The sequence below is a fragment of the Cajanus cajan genome, chromosome 10, assembly GCF_000230855.2.
Source record: "Cajanus cajan strain Asha chromosome 10, NIPB_CcT2T_4, whole genome shotgun sequence".
Lineage (NCBI taxonomy): Eukaryota > Viridiplantae > Streptophyta > Magnoliopsida > Fabales > Fabaceae > Cajanus > Cajanus cajan.
The window spans coordinates 45,605,626-45,623,572 of NC_138526.1; the positions used below are offsets into that span (position 1 = coordinate 45,605,626).

At 33.6% G+C, this 17,947-nt stretch overlaps 2 protein-coding genes across 3 annotated transcripts; both read left to right on the plus strand.

Moving 5' to 3' along the window:
* Positions 1-205: 205 nt before the first annotated feature.
* On the plus strand, positions 206-8,316 carry LOC109788751 (serine/threonine-protein kinase Nek5). Of its 2 annotated transcripts, XM_083065148.1 has the most exons (15): positions 206-817; positions 907-973; positions 1,056-1,121; positions 1,232-1,278; positions 1,399-1,444; positions 1,542-1,622; positions 1,728-1,770; positions 1,862-1,911; positions 3,063-3,144; positions 3,216-3,265; positions 3,774-3,847; positions 5,488-5,539; positions 5,630-6,280; positions 6,390-6,968; positions 7,044-8,316. In XM_083065148.1, the coding sequence occupies exons 1-15, from the start codon at positions 720-722 to the stop codon at positions 8,088-8,090; spliced, it is 3,033 nt and encodes a 1,010-aa protein (XP_082921274.1). In that variant the 5' UTR covers positions 206-719; the 3' UTR covers positions 8,091-8,316. The 2 variants fall into 2 exon arrangements, with proteins under 2 accessions (XP_082921274.1, XP_020203157.1); XM_020347568.3 differs by having other exon boundaries at positions 208-817; positions 6,390-8,316.
* A 2,819-nt stretch (positions 8,317-11,135) lies between these two features.
* On the plus strand, positions 11,136-12,136 carry LOC109788757 (uncharacterized protein At1g08160). Its single transcript, XM_020347575.3, has one exon. The coding sequence runs from the start codon at positions 11,189-11,191 to the stop codon at positions 11,921-11,923; it is 735 nt and encodes a 244-aa protein (XP_020203164.1). The 5' UTR covers positions 11,136-11,188; the 3' UTR covers positions 11,924-12,136.
* Positions 12,137-17,947: the final 5,811 nt, after the last annotated feature.

Consider the following 17,947-nt stretch of genomic DNA (forward strand, 5'->3'; position numbering starts at 1 on the left):
AATCGCCATTAATGGATGCTGAATTTTGAAGTTAACGGAACCTGAAAGTGAAATTAAACTAATTCTCGTGTAAGCATACGTTTTAGGCTTTTAGCTTAGTTTTAGAAAAGTAATAATAACTACTACTTAAAAAAAAAAATTAAGAAAAATGAGTTCATCACTTCATCCTCCTAAGTCCTAATAAATACGCAAATACATTACTACTAAAAAAGCTTATAATTATAAATAAAGACGAAAAATTGAAGGGTGGGAAGCTGGTGTGGTAGACCAGCTGTGACTGTCGGCGTATGCTCCACATGCGTTTCTCTCCTTCTTCCTCTTTCTCTCTCTAGACTTAGAAAGAGAAAGAGTGATTCATTGGTTCTTCTTCTTCTTCTTCTTCTTCAGTTTCGCCGTAACAAAAAGGAACCTCATCATTGCAATTTCTGAGCAAGATAATTACGCTGCGTAATTCACATTATTGCAATCATTACGGCATTGCCAGAGTGTGTGAGAGAGAGAATTGACCATTGAGTGTGGCCGAAGCACTGCATTGATTGCGGAGACAAGTTAGGGATGAGAAAAACCGGGGAACGTTAACCTTCCACTGCGGAAGCAATGTAGAATTTCGTTCGGAGCAAAAACCGCGGCTAGGAATGCTTTCGGCGTCGTCGCCGGAGGTCGGAGAGTGAATTTCGTTCGGAGCGGAACCGGTTTACTGTAATTGGATCGAGAGAGCGATGGAGTCTCGGATGGATCAGTACGAGATCATGGAGCAGATCGGTCGCGGAGCGTTTGGCGCTGCGATTCTCGTGAACCACAAAGCGGAGAAGATGAAGTACGCGCCACTTTGCAATTTCGCATCTCGATTGCGTTCGCTTGAATTTTGAGAACTAACTAACGCTTCGTTTGGTTTATGGATTGCAGATACGTGTTGAAGAAAATCAGGCTCGCGCGGCAGACTGAACGATGCAGAAGATCTGCTCATCAAGAGGTTAGGTTTTCGGTTTCTCGCTTGTTGAATTGCTTCGTGCTCTGAGATTTGACCGTTGTGGACTATTTTTTGGGAATTTTAGATGGCTCTTATTGCTCGAATCCAGCATCCTTACATTGTGGAATTCAAGGAGGCTTGGGTTGAGAAGGTGAGACAAACCACACCGTTTCAATCGTTATATTGCAGTAGTTGTAAACTGGAATTGGTTGTATTATAACGGTTTTCTTTCTAGCTAAGCATTTTTTGGTTGTATTGTAGGGTTGCTATGTTTGCATTGTTACTGGATACTGTGAAGGTGGAGACATGTGAGTATTCGATAATGCCTGGGAAGTGTGAACTCCTAGTGTCATGTGAACTTCATGAGTTGTGCATGCGGGATTACTTACTATTTTGTTAAGTTTGTTTTCTCTTTAAATATTTAACAGGGCTGCATTGATGAAAAAATCAAATGGGGTTTACTTTCCTGAGGAGGTATTTTTGCGCAGATATAGATGATTTCTTTTATTCCTATATTTTCTTTTTTTGAATATTTTGGTTGCTCACGTTGGATGTGTTTGATATTGCTTAGAAACTCTGCAAGTGGTTTACTCAACTACTCTTGGCAGTGGAATACCTGCATTCAAATTATGTTTTACATCGTGACCTAAAGGTATTACTTAGATGAAACAAGCTGTATGATAATCATATGGCTTTTATTTTCTCCTAATCTTCCATTTGAAAATATATTAAATTATTTTGTCAACTCTGCTGCCAGTGTTCCAACATCTTTCTTACCAAGGATCAGGATGTTCGCCTAGGTGAGTTCATCTGCCATGTTTTATTACTTTAGGGATAGATTATGAGGTTCTCATCCTGAGTTTTGTCTGTAATTTTCTGACATTTTTATAGGGGATTTTGGGCTTGCTAAGACACTAAAAGCGGATGATTTGGCTTCTTCGGTATGTGAGAAATGGGAACTTGCTGCTTTCTTTTTCTTCTTTTAAGTCAGTTTTTTATTTTATTTTTATTTTTATTTTTATTTTTATAAATTTTAAAGGATGCATGGGTTTATGCTGAACTTTACTCTGTCAAGTTTCTACAGCATTGATGAATCGTACAAGTGAACATCATATGCTGAGCAGTGAGTAGCACTTAAAACCAAGTCAAGAGCTTAGGGTTTTTCATCCTTAAATCATTCCCCTTGCTTGCTCCCTCAGTTGGACATATTTAGTGACACTCCACTCTGAAAATACCTATTCATATTGGCATATAATCATACAATTTTGTGCACCTCCATACCAAATTTAGTACCCTAGAGTATCTGTCCATGAGAACAGAAAGCTTCAGTTTGTTACTATGTTTCTATTTGATAAGCCATTATCCGTGAACTAATGAAAACCTTCACAATTATGTTGAAATCCTATAGATTGTTGGTAAAAGAAAAAAAAAAACTACAGATATGCGTTGAAATCCTTTCAAATAAGTTTCTTCAGCTTATACTCAAATCTCTTATAATGCGTCCAATTCTTCCATTATTTTTATTTTTTTTTCTTTGTAATACTAGTTGCTACAATTTTTTATTTCCTGCTTTGTTGACCACAATGACACATAATCCTATGCCTATATATCTTGAAAGTGGGTAAATGTTAGTTCAATTGGGATGACCTATAGGGTGTCAGTAGCAATCAATCTTCAGCTGCATACCCTTCTCTTTCTCTCCATTGCTGATACAGTCAGCAAGCTTTTCTTATTTGTTAATACTACATTTCAGAAATTAAAAAATGTGGAGAGCAATTGAGTGTTGTTTGAGTAGATTAAATTAAATTCCTTGCTTCAGATTTGCTAAATAAGACCAATGGTTGTTACTATCAGTGATAAGATCATGGTTTTTCTTGAATCTAATTCAGCTGGAAGACTATGTTGTAAAGAACTTCATTTTTATCAACTCATATTTTGGAAGGGTGAAATCCATGTTTTAATAATTTCCAACTATTATAGGTTTATAATATGACATTTATGACATTGGTACCATATGATTAATATTACATTTATTTTATACACGTGCGGTTACTTATTGCCAAAGTTAATTGCTGTAAATATTTGTGTGCAGGTGGTAGGAACTCCTAACTATATGTGTCCTGAACTGCTTGCAGATATTCCTTATGGATTCAAATCTGATATTTGGTCACTAGGTATATTTTTTTGGCCATGAATATCTGATATTGGTTTTGCTGCAGGCTAAAATGCACTTTTTTTTGTTCAGGGTGTTGTATATACGAGATGGCTGCTCATCGCCCAGCTTTTAAAGCCTTTGTAAGTTTTACTTTTTTTTTTTTTTGACTTTATAGTAATTATAGATTTGCAATAATCAGTTGTCTCATTTAATGCACTGTCATTAAGTCATATATGAACGTAATATCTCATTTGTGCATTGAAGATAGGGAAGTTGTCTTTTTGTGCAAAAGAAAGAGAGGTATTGATTTGCATAAATGGTTCAGAACGATTGAAATTAAATACTGTAACAAAATTTTGGTCAAGAGTTCCTATAATTTTTTACTTATTTTGAAGTATTTGTAGACATGCTACAATCTTTTGCGAATTCTTGTCATATGTTATCTCAAGTTTGAATCTGAACAAAATACCCCTACCAGAATCCTCATTATGACCTATTTTATGATTATTACTATTCAGTTATCTGTGATGGAGTTCTAACTTCTAAATTTAAGCTTGTGAACCCAGTCTTGTCTGATATATTTATGTATGTGAATGCAATTTGTCATCATGTTCTTTTCTTTGACAAGCACGGTAAATCTTGTTACAGGATATGGCAGGCTTGATAAGCAAGATAAACCGTTCCTCAATTGGCCCTTTGCCTCCCTGTTATTCCCCATCTTTGTAAGTTTCATCTGATTTTGTTCAGGCTAGCATCATTATGTTAATAGAAAGTAAGTGATTACTCAGGTTTCCTGGTGAAATCAGGTTCATATGACAGAAAATTATGGGTACTAGTAGGGGTTTAAATGGGTAAGGTATTCGTGAAAATTATTTCAGTTCGGGTTGCTGAATGCACAATCAAGCTCATATGTTCAGCTAAATAAACATACTAAAACTTCAAGTTAGGCTCAATTATTTAAATGAGTAAAACTTAATATTTGTAGACTTAACATTAATTGCTCGCATGCGTAAATATTTGACCCAGAGATTCGTAATTCTATTAATTAAATTTACTAGGGGAATTGTTATTTTAGTTGTTATTATAATTATTATTATTATATTATATTTACCACTTACCTAATTTCAATTTTCAAGAATCATATTTTAAATGAGTGACATTCAAGCCTTTTCAAAATAAAAAAAATAAAAAAATTCATTACGTTTGTCATCAAAGATTTCATCCGAGTCTTAAGTAGTCTTGGTGAATACAAAATTATATTTATTCCTCCTTTTACTTCACCTATCAGATGATATATGGTAAATACTAAATCAATAAACTTAAAAATAACTACAAAGGAAAAAAGGCCAATAAAATGCTCAAGCTTTAAATTTGACTCATTTAAATAAATGATTCAATCTTGAGCAACTTTTTATTTTTTCACGACTCACAAGTCAAGCATAAACAATAAATACTTGACTAGTATGGCCTCACGTAAAAGCTGGTGTAGGTGAATTTGAGGACATTGTTATAGTCTGCATTTGTTGTGCACCACCCTAATTTTTATTTATTCTCACGAACGCTGTTGGACTTGGTTTTTAATATGCATTATCAATGAACATGAAGTTGAGATCTATAAAAAAGACATGCTAACTTAATTGTCTTCTGCTTTTGCTTCCATTCATAAGGAAAAGACCAAAAGGCTTCTGTTTGGCATTAAGAGAAGCTTAAATCTATATAGGTTTAGGAAAAAGTGTGTATGTATATAGTATATGTGTGTGTTAGTGGTCACATGATTAATTACAAAAGTCATACACATTTATCTTTCAATTTTGACTATTCAAGTATGATTAAATGTTCAATATTTAATATTCTTATTTCTCATAATAACGAAGTGCTCTCACCTAAGTAATTTCCTATCTCTATCCATGCACACTCGCACACATATATTGTGCGGATCAAGTTATTACCTTCTATAACTCTTTATATATATTAAATTTCAACAATTTAACTTTTAAATTATAAGTTCTTATTGACTACATTAAGTTAACGAATTCTTATCAACTTTGAAGACTATTTGATACTTATATAAATTCAAATAGCATATAATATAATTTTTTAAATTACAAGTAAATGCTAATTATAAGATCAACTAACTACAAATGTCTAAATTATCTAAAATATGGTATATATGATCATTGCAATAATATCAAGATATTCAACGGTTATATCGTCGATATTTAATATATAATAAAAATTCTCTCTCTCTCCCTCCCTCTCTCTCTCTCTCTATATATATATATATATATACACACCTTCTAGTTCAATTCTCACTTCTCTTGTATGTGCACTGGAAATCTTAGTCTTTGGTTGATACTCACAGGAAAACACTGATAAAGGGCATGCTGAGAAAAAATCCTGAGCATCGTCCAGCAGTAAGCCTCTCTTTATGAGTGATATTATTTTCAATGTTGCCCTGGTTTCCTTTTGTTGCTTATCCTGAACAATTTCATTATCTTTCACAGGCATCTGAAATCTTAAAGCACCCTTATTTGCAGCCTTATGTTGATCAATATCGTTCATCTTTCTGTACTCCATCAGCCACTTCTCCTGAAAAGCCGATTTCTGCTGTCCATGATCCTCGAAAAAATATGCCAGAAAGTCAAAACAGTAGTAGTTTGAGTACTGACAAAGATAGTTTGGTGTCAAATGAGAAAAACACTGCAAAAACAGTGCAAAAGTGTGATAACAAAATCACTGAAATAGACTTGACATCAGTTGAGGATGATGGCTCCGAGCATCTCCTGCCTGGTGAAGAGGGAAATGGATCCAGAAAAGTCAATGGGAAATCAGATGAGCAAGAGGTGATGAAGCAACTTAATAACGAACACCATTCTAATGTTGTTTCTAAGCAACCAAAAACAACTAAGAATCAAGTGACAACATTAAAAAATGGAAAACTTAGAGAGACAAGTTCTCCAATTAGAGGCAATCGCATAAAGGGTGGTGGTGTATCGATCCATAAAATAAATACAGAGACAGTGTCCAAATTGCCCAAACCTAATTTCGGTGCTTATGATTTGAAGCCTAATTTGGAGGTGCCAACTATTGCACCTTCAAAAGCAACACCTGATTCTGCAAAAAGAATGCAAGGAGCACATACTTCAAAGCATCAGGTACATTACCATTATAAATGATATAATGTACTATTAGTTACTTTTTGATTTTGAAGATTTTCTCGTAACATTGAAATTTATTTCTGGTATATTTGATACATGCTGGCAGTTACCAATGATAGAATCCATACCAAAAGCTAAACCTCGACATAATGTGATTCCATCATCTGGTCCTATCAAACAAGTAGAAGTACGAGAAGTTCCTGCCAAGCCAAGGCAAAAGACTCCACCGAGTTTACTTAAACCACCTTCTTTTCCAGGACATGTGAAGCAGGCTGGGTTTGATGTTCCAAATATTACTGGAAAGTCAATTCTAAATAAAATGGTTAGAGAGCCTGAGACGAGCCATCATCAGTTGACCAACAGTAATCTACCACATGTTTCTAGAGAGCCTTTGACCACTTTTGAAAGCAGTTCCAAAGGATTGCAGACAGACAGCAGCAATTCTGTCTCGTCCTCGGTCTCTATTCAAGGATTTGAACTTTCTGATTTTGCAACAACTTTTATTGATTTGAGTGAACCAACACATCCTGATCATGAGAGTTTAAACCACACTGAAAATGTGGAATCACATGCAGATAGCAGTTCACCTGCGGCCTCTTTGCATTTTGAGATGTCTGAACAATTGTCTAGGGAAACCTCTATGGTTACACCCCAATTTCAGAATATAGTGAATAGTAATGAGAAAGTAAGTCCCAGTTTTCACTCAGTTCAAGATGCTAAGGTAATATTTGTTTCTGATGATAGTTTTCCCATAAATCAGACAACTACATCTGCTGCCTCCAAGTGTGATAATATATCCGTAGATCCCTCTGCTGAATCCACACAAGAAATTGAAGACCCGCAAGATATTTCTAAGGAAGTGGCTTCAACCAAGTCTCTCCAACATTCAGTCTCCATTTCTGGAGAAAAGTGTGTTTGTGAAGAATTCAGTCCAGCAAGCAAGCCAAATAATAGGGTTGATAAAGTTAGCCAGCCAAAACTTACGTGCATTTCCACTGGTGATGACAAATTCATGATGAGGGAAAGACTTTCATCAGTGGATGAAACTGCTCCTTTGGTTATCTCTACTAAATTTTCAAGCCAGAAAGTTTTGCAAGAAGAGAAAGGAACAGTTTTACAGAATCCAGCACCAGAAAGGCCAGCTGTTGGCCATCTTCCTCCAGCTTTTGATGATGTCATTCATGTCATACGCCATAGCAGTTACCGTGTGGGGAGTGAGCAGCCAGTGAAGGAATCTGTGGAGATGGGAGTTCAAAATGTAGATGTTGGTAAGTTTATAAACATTGCAAGGGATGATTTAGAAATGAGAAACATGAGCACTCCTTTGACCCTAAAATCCTCAAATTGCTCTGAAGCTATTGGCTTGAAGTCAAATATTTCTGATAATGTGGAAATCAGAAACTTGACTAATCCTCCTAACTTAAAATCTTCGAGTTGCACTGACTCTTTGAGCATGAAATCAAGTTTTTCTGATCATTCTGGTGTTACGGAACAAGATGTGAAAATCCCGGATTCAATTATTTCAAAATCTGATTCTTCCGAGTATACCAAATATAACACTCCAAAAGCTGAAGAGGAAACACCAGCAAAGGAAATTTTGGATGTTAAATCTTCCAGGCAGAGAGCAGAGGCACTTGAAGGGCTGTTAGAACTGTCTGCAGATTTGCTGCAGCAAAATAGATTGGAAGAACTTGCAGTTGTTCTGAAGCCCTTTGGAAAAGATAAAGTCTCCCCGAGGGAGACAGCCATTTGGTTAGCCAAGAGTCTAAAAGGATTGATGGTTGAGGAAAGTGGGGGACGCTGTTAATGGGTTTTTTTACTCCTTGGTAAGTTTGCTTGTGTTTTATATCTTCAATCACTTTTCTACTTCATATAGCTTTTCAAATGCCACTTGAATTGAGCGAACAAACAGGCTTTATCGTTTCTTCTTTCATTTTTTTTGTTGTAATTCTTTTAGTTCTTTTTATGCTGTTGTAAATAATAGTGTAACCATACGAATGAATAACATCAACTTACGGTCAATTGTGTGGACATACTCTCGCTCTCGCCAGGCTCATTAACAACCGATATGCTCCATTAGTCTTCTCCCTAGATGGTCAACTGCAATTATGCTGTGATGAACCAAATAGAAAAGGGGGGAAAAAAAATGAGCTAGTGCTATATTCTACATACTTTTACTTTATGGGGGTAGTGGTTAAAGAAACAATGTAAAAAAAAAAAAATCACAAAATCAAAGTATTTATTATATCAGACCACAAAAATTGTTTAATAATTTTCTGAGTAATTGTAAATATTTATATTTCCTTAATTATTGTTCTCAAACACTTGTTACAAATACTTGTCTTCTAAAAAAAAAAAAAAAAGAAACAAATCAGTATGATGTAGATTATATAGAATTTTTTAATTAAGTAAATTTTAAAATATAGTATAAAAGAAAGATTTTTGTATTTATTAGATAAATATTGATAACTAATATAAATAAATAAGCAAAAGAGTATGCGTAATTTAGATGTAGAGGAAGATGACTAATTAAAAATAATAAAAAGTATAAATGCTTGAAATTTAAGATGGAAAAAATAGTATCAACTATTAAAATAATTAAAGCGGGATTTGAAAAAATAAATAAATAAAAGTAATTACTCAAGTTTTTAAATTTAAAAATGTGCAATATATTTAGTAATTAAGAAAATTATCAAAAAGACATGTAAAATTAGAATTATTAAATGTTTGGTCGACGAGTTTTACAAAATGCAAATCTAAATTAATCTTTAATTATCAATTTTAAAATATTTCGTTGATTATGTTCATAAAAAAATTAAAATTATTTAAAAAAAAGTTTAACACAGAAAAATCATATCTTAATTAACCGGTAGAAGTCAAATGCTTTATCAATAATAATGATCATTGTTTAAAGAAGTACAAAATCTTATGCTCGGTTCAGTTTGAGAAAAAAAAATTATTATTTTTTTTAATTACAAAATATCACATTATCTTATCTTTTCAAAATATTTATATAAGGAATAGTAAAAATAGAAATTGATAAACTTATTTTCATCTTTTTTTATATGGACTTTTGAAAATATGAAACTTAATGAAAATAAAGTATCATTTTAATTAAAAATTAAAACAGGACATATTTTTCTCAAAGCAAATGTTGATCAGATGGTATAAATAAATCGGCACTAATAAAATTATTAAAGAAGAAAAATTATATAGTTGTATAATCATTTTATACAATAAAAAGATAAATAAAAGAGAATAAAAACATATAATAAAATAAATTATATGTTAGAGAAGAAAAAAATCTTTGAACGTGCATTTTTTTTTTTTTTTGTTTACAAACTGGCCGGCCACATTTTCACTTTTGTCGATGATCATTTAATTTATATCTATACGTCATGCTTGCCAAACGGTTTGATAACCACTAGTTCATGGTTATAGACATGTATACTACCCCTCTTTGTTGTATTAAAAAAAATTTCAAAATAAGTATTATATTAATTTTCAATAAACATTAATTTTAGGTAATTTTACTGATTATATATATATATATATAAAGATAGAGTAGAGATTTATTTATTTTAAAAGTAAATTTTAATAAATTTATTTTATTTAATAATTTATGTTCTATATCAAATTTTAATAATCTAATTATTAAATTAAAAATTCTTAATATATATATTATTTATGTAAATATTTAAAAAAATTTAAAAAACACAATATTTTATTATATAAATTTAAATCAATGTGTATAACTTTTATAATTATTTATTAATTTGAATTAATCTAACGAGTTATTAAATAATTTTTAAATTTTTAAAAATTTATAAACTTAATATATATATATATATATTAACAACCTTTAATTTAATAATTGAATTGAATTGTTAAAATTTAATATAAGAGAGAAATTATTAAATTGAGAAACAGAATTTTCCCTTATATATATATATTTTTTCAATTATATGTCACATTAGAGCTGAACCACAATTAGAAAGATGATCTAGAATTTAATGCATAGAACTTAATTCTGTTATGTTTATTTTTGTAAAACATAATCATAATGAAAATCCTTGAAATTTCAACATGTCTAACAATTAATTTACTTTGAGCACGAGATGGTCTAACATTTAATTTACATTGAATATAAGAAGTACAAAAATAATTATTAGGTAATAGAATTTTATGATTCTTTAATAAGTGTCCATGTGTGTTTTTAATGATATATCACGTCATAGTTAAATCATAATGAATAGGACAATGTAGACTTCAATGCATAATTTGATTTTATTATCCTTATTTTTGTAAATAAAAAACCTTCAAATTTCTCTAATATGAACTATTCATTTGAAATAGTAGAGTAGATATTGATATAACCCAAATTTCTCGTTTTTTCTTTCAACACATGACATACATCGCAACGTATATCTTTGAAACTTGGTAAATTTCTTTGAGATCTATTAGAATATAAGGCATTGTTAGTACTTAGTGCATAACAAGTGTTCATGTGTGCAGTTATAAATCCCACCCTTAAAAGTTAATAAATTTAATTCTAAAACATTAATTTATTATATAATAAAATAAAATTAATGGATGTGATCCGTGCGGTTTCACCGGTAAACTATAGAGGATCGTGATTTTTTTTTATAAAAGAGAGGATCGTAAATTCGTAATCCTTATTTTATGTGTTTGAAAATGACACATTGGAACGATGGAATTAAAAGGTTCAAATTCAAATCAAACAATGGGAGCCTCTACTTTTGGCGAAGATATTAGAAGAAGAAAAAAAATCCAAAAAAAGCCATTTACAAAAAAGCCAAAACCAAAGACCCTATAAATAAAAATCCCACTGCCACACTTTCACTTCCACTCTCTCACTCTTTGGTCACCGCTTCGCTTTACTCTATGCAGGACCCTTCCAGGCCGGCAACCGGCTACCCCGCGCCGCCCTTCCACCAGCCGAACGGAGGCCAAGCGCCGCCCCCCGCCACGGCCTACCCCTACGCCGCCCCCCCTCCCCAATACTACAACCCAACCTACGCCCCTCCCAGGCCGTCCTCCCTGGCCTCCCGGTCCTTCTTCCGCGCCTTCTTCGCGACGATGATCTGCCTGGCCGTGGTGTTCGGCGTGATCCTCATCGTGACCTGGCTCGTCCTCCGCCCCTCGCTCCCCCACTTCACGCTCCACGCCCTCTCCGTCTCCAACCTCTCCACCACCGCCCAATCCCTCTCCGCCACGTGGAACATCTCCTTCTTGGTCCGCAACGGCAACGGCAAGATGAGCGTCTCCTACAACGCCCTCCGCTCCTCCCTCTTCTACCGCACCAACTACATCGCCGAGTCCCAGCTCCCGCCCTTCAAGCAGGACACCAAATCGGAGTCCACTCTCAATGCCACGCTCTCCGCCGCCGGCACCTACCTTGAGCCCCGCGTCATTGACGACCTCAACGATGAGAAGGCCAAAGGTCAGGTTCTCTTCGACGTTCAGATTCTCGCCTCCACTTCGTTTCGCTCCGGCTCCTGGAGGTTCCGGACGAGGGTTCTCAAGGTTCTCTGCCGGAAAATGCCTGTTGGATTCTCTTCCAAAGCTGCTTCCGGCGATTTGGTCGGCGGAGACAAGGAGTGTCAGGTGTGGACGTGAATTCTTTTTTGAAACCCTAGGTTTTGGGAGGGGAATAAGTTTTCTGATTCTCTCTTGTTATTATTGATGCTTTTAACTGTTTATGTCTATGCGATTTGGGTTAGGTTTTAATGCAATTTTTTTGCTGGTAGTGTATGACTGTATATAGTTATTGTCACACCTTATACTTACTCAATTCTAGTCTTATGGAGATACTGATTAATTGCAAGTGAATTGTTGTGTGTGTTCATCAATTGTTTTATTGTAACCAAGTTAGTTGTAAAGCCTGTCCTGGAACAAGGGGATCTCGACACCTTGAAGTAATGTTTGGCTAGCAGAAGTCACATCTCACAAAGACAGATTAAGTTTTGGTTGGAAGTTTTGAAATACTACGTAGATCATGTCTATATATATATATATATATAAATCAATTGTCGTACTGGCACATGAACCTTGCATTGTTTCACTTTAATTGTTGAAAATATACAACTACGATGAAATTAGCTCCCCCATTTAAACTGATGGTGTTTGGACATTGATCATAGAAGCTTAAGAGTTGAATTAATCTTTTGAGTAGTATAGCTTTGTTAATGTTGTTCGACTGAAAACATGACTGTTATCCAGTGTTCTTTGAATTGTTGGGTATATTGGATCTATGCCATTTTTGTGTTTAGGTGTTTATTGCTGCCGAATAGTTAACAGCCTGAATGTTTGGTCACTCATCTATAACCAACAAAGGAAACTTGTTGTCCACTAGTTCTGGTTTGGACTGTTCGTTGTTGATGAAATAATGATAATTGATAAATGCAGTTTATCATAGTAATATATTCTGAAAGAAACAAAGCTTTGGTTTTCTTCGTTTTTTTTTATTGTTCTGTTACACTTTTATACTATAAGCATGTTATTATATTTAAAACTTTGGTATTTTCACCTTTTATATCTTAGAGTAATATGTTGGGTTTGGGAAGTTCTTTCCTTTGCAAGTATTTCTGAGTATCCAAAGTCCAAACCTAAGACCTTTTCTTGATTAAGTACTTATTTATGAAGTTTATGACTTTAAGCGAGGCAAAGTTGCTATTTCCCTGCCACCTGTATTCTTATTGCTGTTTCCTAGCCACTCATAAATTTTAGCCAATTTTATGCACATAATTTTTTTTATATAGCTAAAATTTATAATAAATAAATAATTTTAAATATATAAAGTATATGATAAGTAAATATTATCTTATAAATTATATTTTAGATTTATGATAAATAATTTACATTGTGATACAATGTTATTTTTAGCTATTGATAATTTCTTTTGAAAATATTAAAATTTATTTAAAAATAAAAATAGAAATGATAGATTAAAAGAAATATGAGGTTAAAAAAATACCTAAAAATGTTGTCATCGAAGAACAGCCAAAAAATTCCAGTTAAAGAATTATCCACAAAAAAAAAAAAAAAACTGTTCAAGATAATATATAGAAGATTAGCAAATAGTATAAACATATTCATAAAAATACTCCAAGTGAAACATTGATGATGACGACAGTTGTTCCAAGTAACAGGCTAGCTATTCATTTACTAAAGTCTAGAAAGGTGCTTGAATGGGCATGACAGGTAGGACTTAGGTTGTCCTTTCACCCTGCTGGATGGTAGTTGTACAGGCTGGTGCCCGTGGGGGATGTCAATGGATTCATTTTGGGATCAGGATTGGGTTTGGACCGTTTGGTTAGTACTGTAGGATGGATTCGTTAGGATGATGTTGACGTTATCTAATGGGATGACTGTCAGTTGTGTCTGTTTACTTCTACTGGTTGAGTATCAGACTTGCTGTTTATTTGAGTTTGTAGGAATCGTGATTGTTTTGAAATCTGAAATGTCGTCATTGAATTTGACCTTGACGACAGCAACAATACGTTAGTTTATTAGGATGAGTGTTGGAGAGTTGGGTTTTTGTTGTCTGCTGCATGGTTATTGGTTTGGAATATGAATTAGTATGTGATCTTTGTGAAAAAGCATGCGTACTTTTTACTTTCTTCCAAGAATAGCAGTGCTGATTCTTTTAACATATCATGTTTATATCACTGAGGCAAGCATCGAGGTTTATGTGGAAAATCTTCCTGAAAATTTTCTTTGTTTTCTTCCCTGCGCCACTCATGACATTTAATAGTTATATTACTCTCGAGGTCCGATACAGAGTGAAAAAAGGAGTTCAATCCGGTGTAGGTGAAATATAACTTGTACGATCAAACTAAGCTACATACGAATAAAATATAAAATCTTATTGTTGCAGTACTCTGACTACACTGTCATGAACGATTTTTTGTGCTTGTGGCATTAAAGTACCTGGACTGTATTATAGCGTGAACAATTGCCAACCTGAACCAGAGCCCTTAAATGTATAATTTGCTCTCTTAGTCCTGCTTCATCAGTAGTCCCACCCTGCCCTCTTATGGCATTGGAGCCTTGGCAGTAATTCGTTTGATGATATATGTACATTTCTTACTTTGAAAGAGGAGAAAGAGATGCTATTTTTGAATTTTGATTATAATATTAAATATTAGATATTAGATATTTTGACGAAGAATTGCATTGTTATACACCAATAGTTGCTCATTTAGCTGAATTGTGGTTGGTTGACTTGGAAAGATAGATGAAATGTTTTTTTGATTAAAAATCTGCAGATATTCTTTTGTTCTACTAATACACCCATGAATATTTTGTCCACTGTTGTGTACAATGTACAATGTATGGAACACTAATAAAAATGTTTGTGGGTTACTTGTTAGGAAGTAGGGATCTGCTGCAAATAATGAAAAAAAAATGGTAAACCAGCCAATTGGTGGTTTTTTCTTTCAGTATTAGTAGGTGGTTTATCAATTGTCTCATGTGCATGCAATTATTGAATGCCCTTAAGACTTGCTGTTTTTGGTAGTGATTGGCATCCCCTTTTCTGTTGGGATTGGAGGGACTTTTGGCTCATTTTTGAATAGAAATGAATGCTTACTTCACTCCTGCACATGTATGTATGTCCACAATAATAGGAGAGCTATAATAATACAAATCGGTTTGGGCTTTCTTTCATCATATCCTATTCATGCATACGCACGCTAGTTTTGGTTTGTTCCGAAGGTGCTGATTAGGATTTAAGTTTCGTACCTTCTCTTTGTCGTATGGTTTTCCTCTCCATTTTATTGTTGGCAATTGGAATCTTTCATCAATAAAGTGATATCATGTGATTGCCTTTACTTTATTCCGATATCGCTTCTTCATTTCGCTAGTTCCGAATAAATTTAGTTCATTTTTATCTGGTATTGTTTATATAAATATCTCTCAAAGACTCAGACAGAACATGAGATTATTGAGCTTGTCCGAGAGAGTATAAAGTCAAAAATTCCCAACCCGTTAGGGTAAATGGTTTAATGATCGTTAGGAAGGATATCATGGAGAGTTTAATTTCCCAGACTTCAATGTAACCAGGCCCGAATTGTGGGGGATATAGCGACCTAGTTTTCAAACGGCTGTTATTTGCTTAGGGCCGTTTGGGGCTAGTTTTTAGTTTTAGGTTTCAAAAGTTTTAACTTTAGCAAATAAGCCCATTTTGAAAATTTCTAATCCTATTAAAATTAGTTTAAAGGCATGTTTGTGTTGTGGCAAAATCGATGTTAGTAGTGTTAGCGAAGATGATAGGGTCAATAATGACGTCAGCATTGACAATAATGATGACATTGTTAATAGTGATGTTGTTAGTGATAACGGGATAACTAATGGCGATGGCGGCGATAAGTCGATAGTGGTGGTGGCAATGGCGAGGTTGATTTAGGTGGTGCTAATGTCAAACAATAATACTGATGTCCATTATTAGTTGTGATGGTGATATCAAAATCTAAAATTCAAATTAACATCTAAGAAAAAAAAGCTCAAAGGAAATGTTGCTCGAGAAAGTGAGAAGAATTAATAGAGATGAAAGAAAAAATGAAGATGGCATTCTGAAGTGAAGAAATATAGGGAAAAATTAGGGGTATTCAATAGATTGGATCAATATGATAAATTTGACAATTCAAATCAAACTAATTAAATTGGTTTGATTTTTTTTTTTATTATTCAGTTTCAACCTAAAGTAAACTAATTAAATTCAATGATGATTGGTTTAGATATCACATTTACATATTTAAAATTCGAATCAAACCAATTAATTTATATATTATTATTTTTTATTTAATTAACAATTAATATATATGTATCATTTTGATTATTTTGAAGATGGTTTTGTGTTACAATTTGTAGATTTTTTCATTTCTTTAAATCAAGAAAAATTATATTATAGTATATCGAGTGTCATTTTTATACACTATGGCGCATTTAAAATTTTCTTAAGTAAATTAAAAAAAATCAAAAGAAACTATATTGCAAATCTATCATTTTTGTTAATGTTAGAAAATTTATTTACTTTAGAGAAAAATAATATTTTTAAAATTATTTTTTAAAAAATTCATTGAATATCAGTTGACTCTAACCGGATCAATTTAATTAACATTAGATTGGTTTGATTTGATTTTAGTTAAGCAAAAAAAAATTATGAAATCATAATCAATTTAAACCAGCTAAATTTAATTGGTTCGGATTGGACTTTTACTCAAATGTGAACCAATCCCACTTGTGAAGACTACTAGGAAAAATGAAAGGAGAAGGTGCAGGAGGGAAGGGCTAGGTTGAATGTGGTAGTAGTTGATATTTCAGGAGTCCATATAAATTTAGAGGGTGTGAAGAGTAAGAATCTAAGGAGTGTATTTACTATTTAGCAACTCCCTTTCCAAACTAGTCAGTGTAACAGTGCGTTTTGGACCAAGTAGATCTTGGTCATATAATTGTGGGCCTAAGCAAGACCAGTTCGCAAAACATTCAAGTTAATTGGATTTCATATGCATGTTTGCATATTAACTTGTGGCAGATGTTAAACAAACCTCCACTCTCGTATAAATACACCCCCTTTTTTAAAAAATATATAAAATGTCTAAATTACCCTTTAAAAAAAATTTAAATTCCTAAATTTACACATCTCTTCCCCATACCCCCCTTCCCTGCACCTCCCTTCCCCGCACCCCATACTCCACACCCATCTTCTTCTCAAAGTCTCTTTCCGCTCAATGTCACCAAGAATAATATGAATATACTTTTACAGTCATTTTGAATAGAAAAAGGGACTAGCCCCACCATAACCAGCATAAGAAAGGCTCTTTGCCGGTGAAGGATTTGACTCTGGTAAGTATCTTTATACTAAAGCTTCTTTACAATGATTTTCTTTTATATAAGTATCCATTTCTGGCCGATTTCTTTCTCAAAACGTTAGTCTGGAACGGCACCAGAACGGCCCGTTCTGCAAGGAGAACGACCCGTTCTGATTGCAGAACAGCCGTTCTGCTTGCAGAATGGCCGTTTTGGGGCCGTTCTGTTGCAGTATTCACTTTTAAAATGGGGCAGACGATATACACACCTCCACTCTCGTATAAACACACCCCCTTTTAAAAAAAATATATATAAAATATCTAAATTACTCTTTTAAAAAAAATGAAATTCCTAAATTTACACCTCCTTCCCCGCACCCCCCCTTCCCCTCACCCCACACCCTCCCCGGTAACCGGCCGCATCGGCCCAGTTACCTTCGTCACCGTTGGTTCCCGCAACCAAGCCTTTTTTTTCCAGAATTATTAAAGTTACTATTACGGAAAGTTCTTTCCGGAATTATATGAACAATAATTTTACTATTCCGGAAAGTACTTTCCGGAATGCTAAAAAACTTATTTTACATTCCAGAAAGTACTTTCCATAATATTAAAGTTACTATTACGGAAAGTTCTTTCCGGAATTATATGAACAATAATTTTACTATTCCGGAAAGTACTTTCCGGAATGCTAAAAAACTTATTTTACATTCTGGAAAGTACTTTCCATAATATTAAAGTTACTGTTACGGAAAGTTCTTTCCGGAATTATATGAACAATAATTTTACTATTTCGGAAAGTACTTTCCGGAATGCTAAAAAACTTATTTTACAT

Coding starts and splice junctions, on each gene's coding strand:
- LOC109788757 (XM_020347575.3), top strand. CDS start 11,189: ATGCAGGACCCTTCCAGGCCGGCAACCGGCTACCCCGCGCCGCCCTTC.
- LOC109788751 (XM_020347568.3), top strand. CDS start 720: ATGGAGTCTCGGATGGATCAGTACGAGATCATGGAGCAGATCGGTCGC. Junction 1,122..1,231: donor AGGAGGCTTGGGTTGAGAAG/GTGAGACAAACC, acceptor GTTGTATTGTAG/GGTTGCTATGTTTGCATTGT. Junction 3,266..3,773: donor GCCCAGCTTTTAAAGCCTTT/GTAAGTTTTACT, acceptor ATCTTGTTACAG/GATATGGCAGGCTTGATAAG.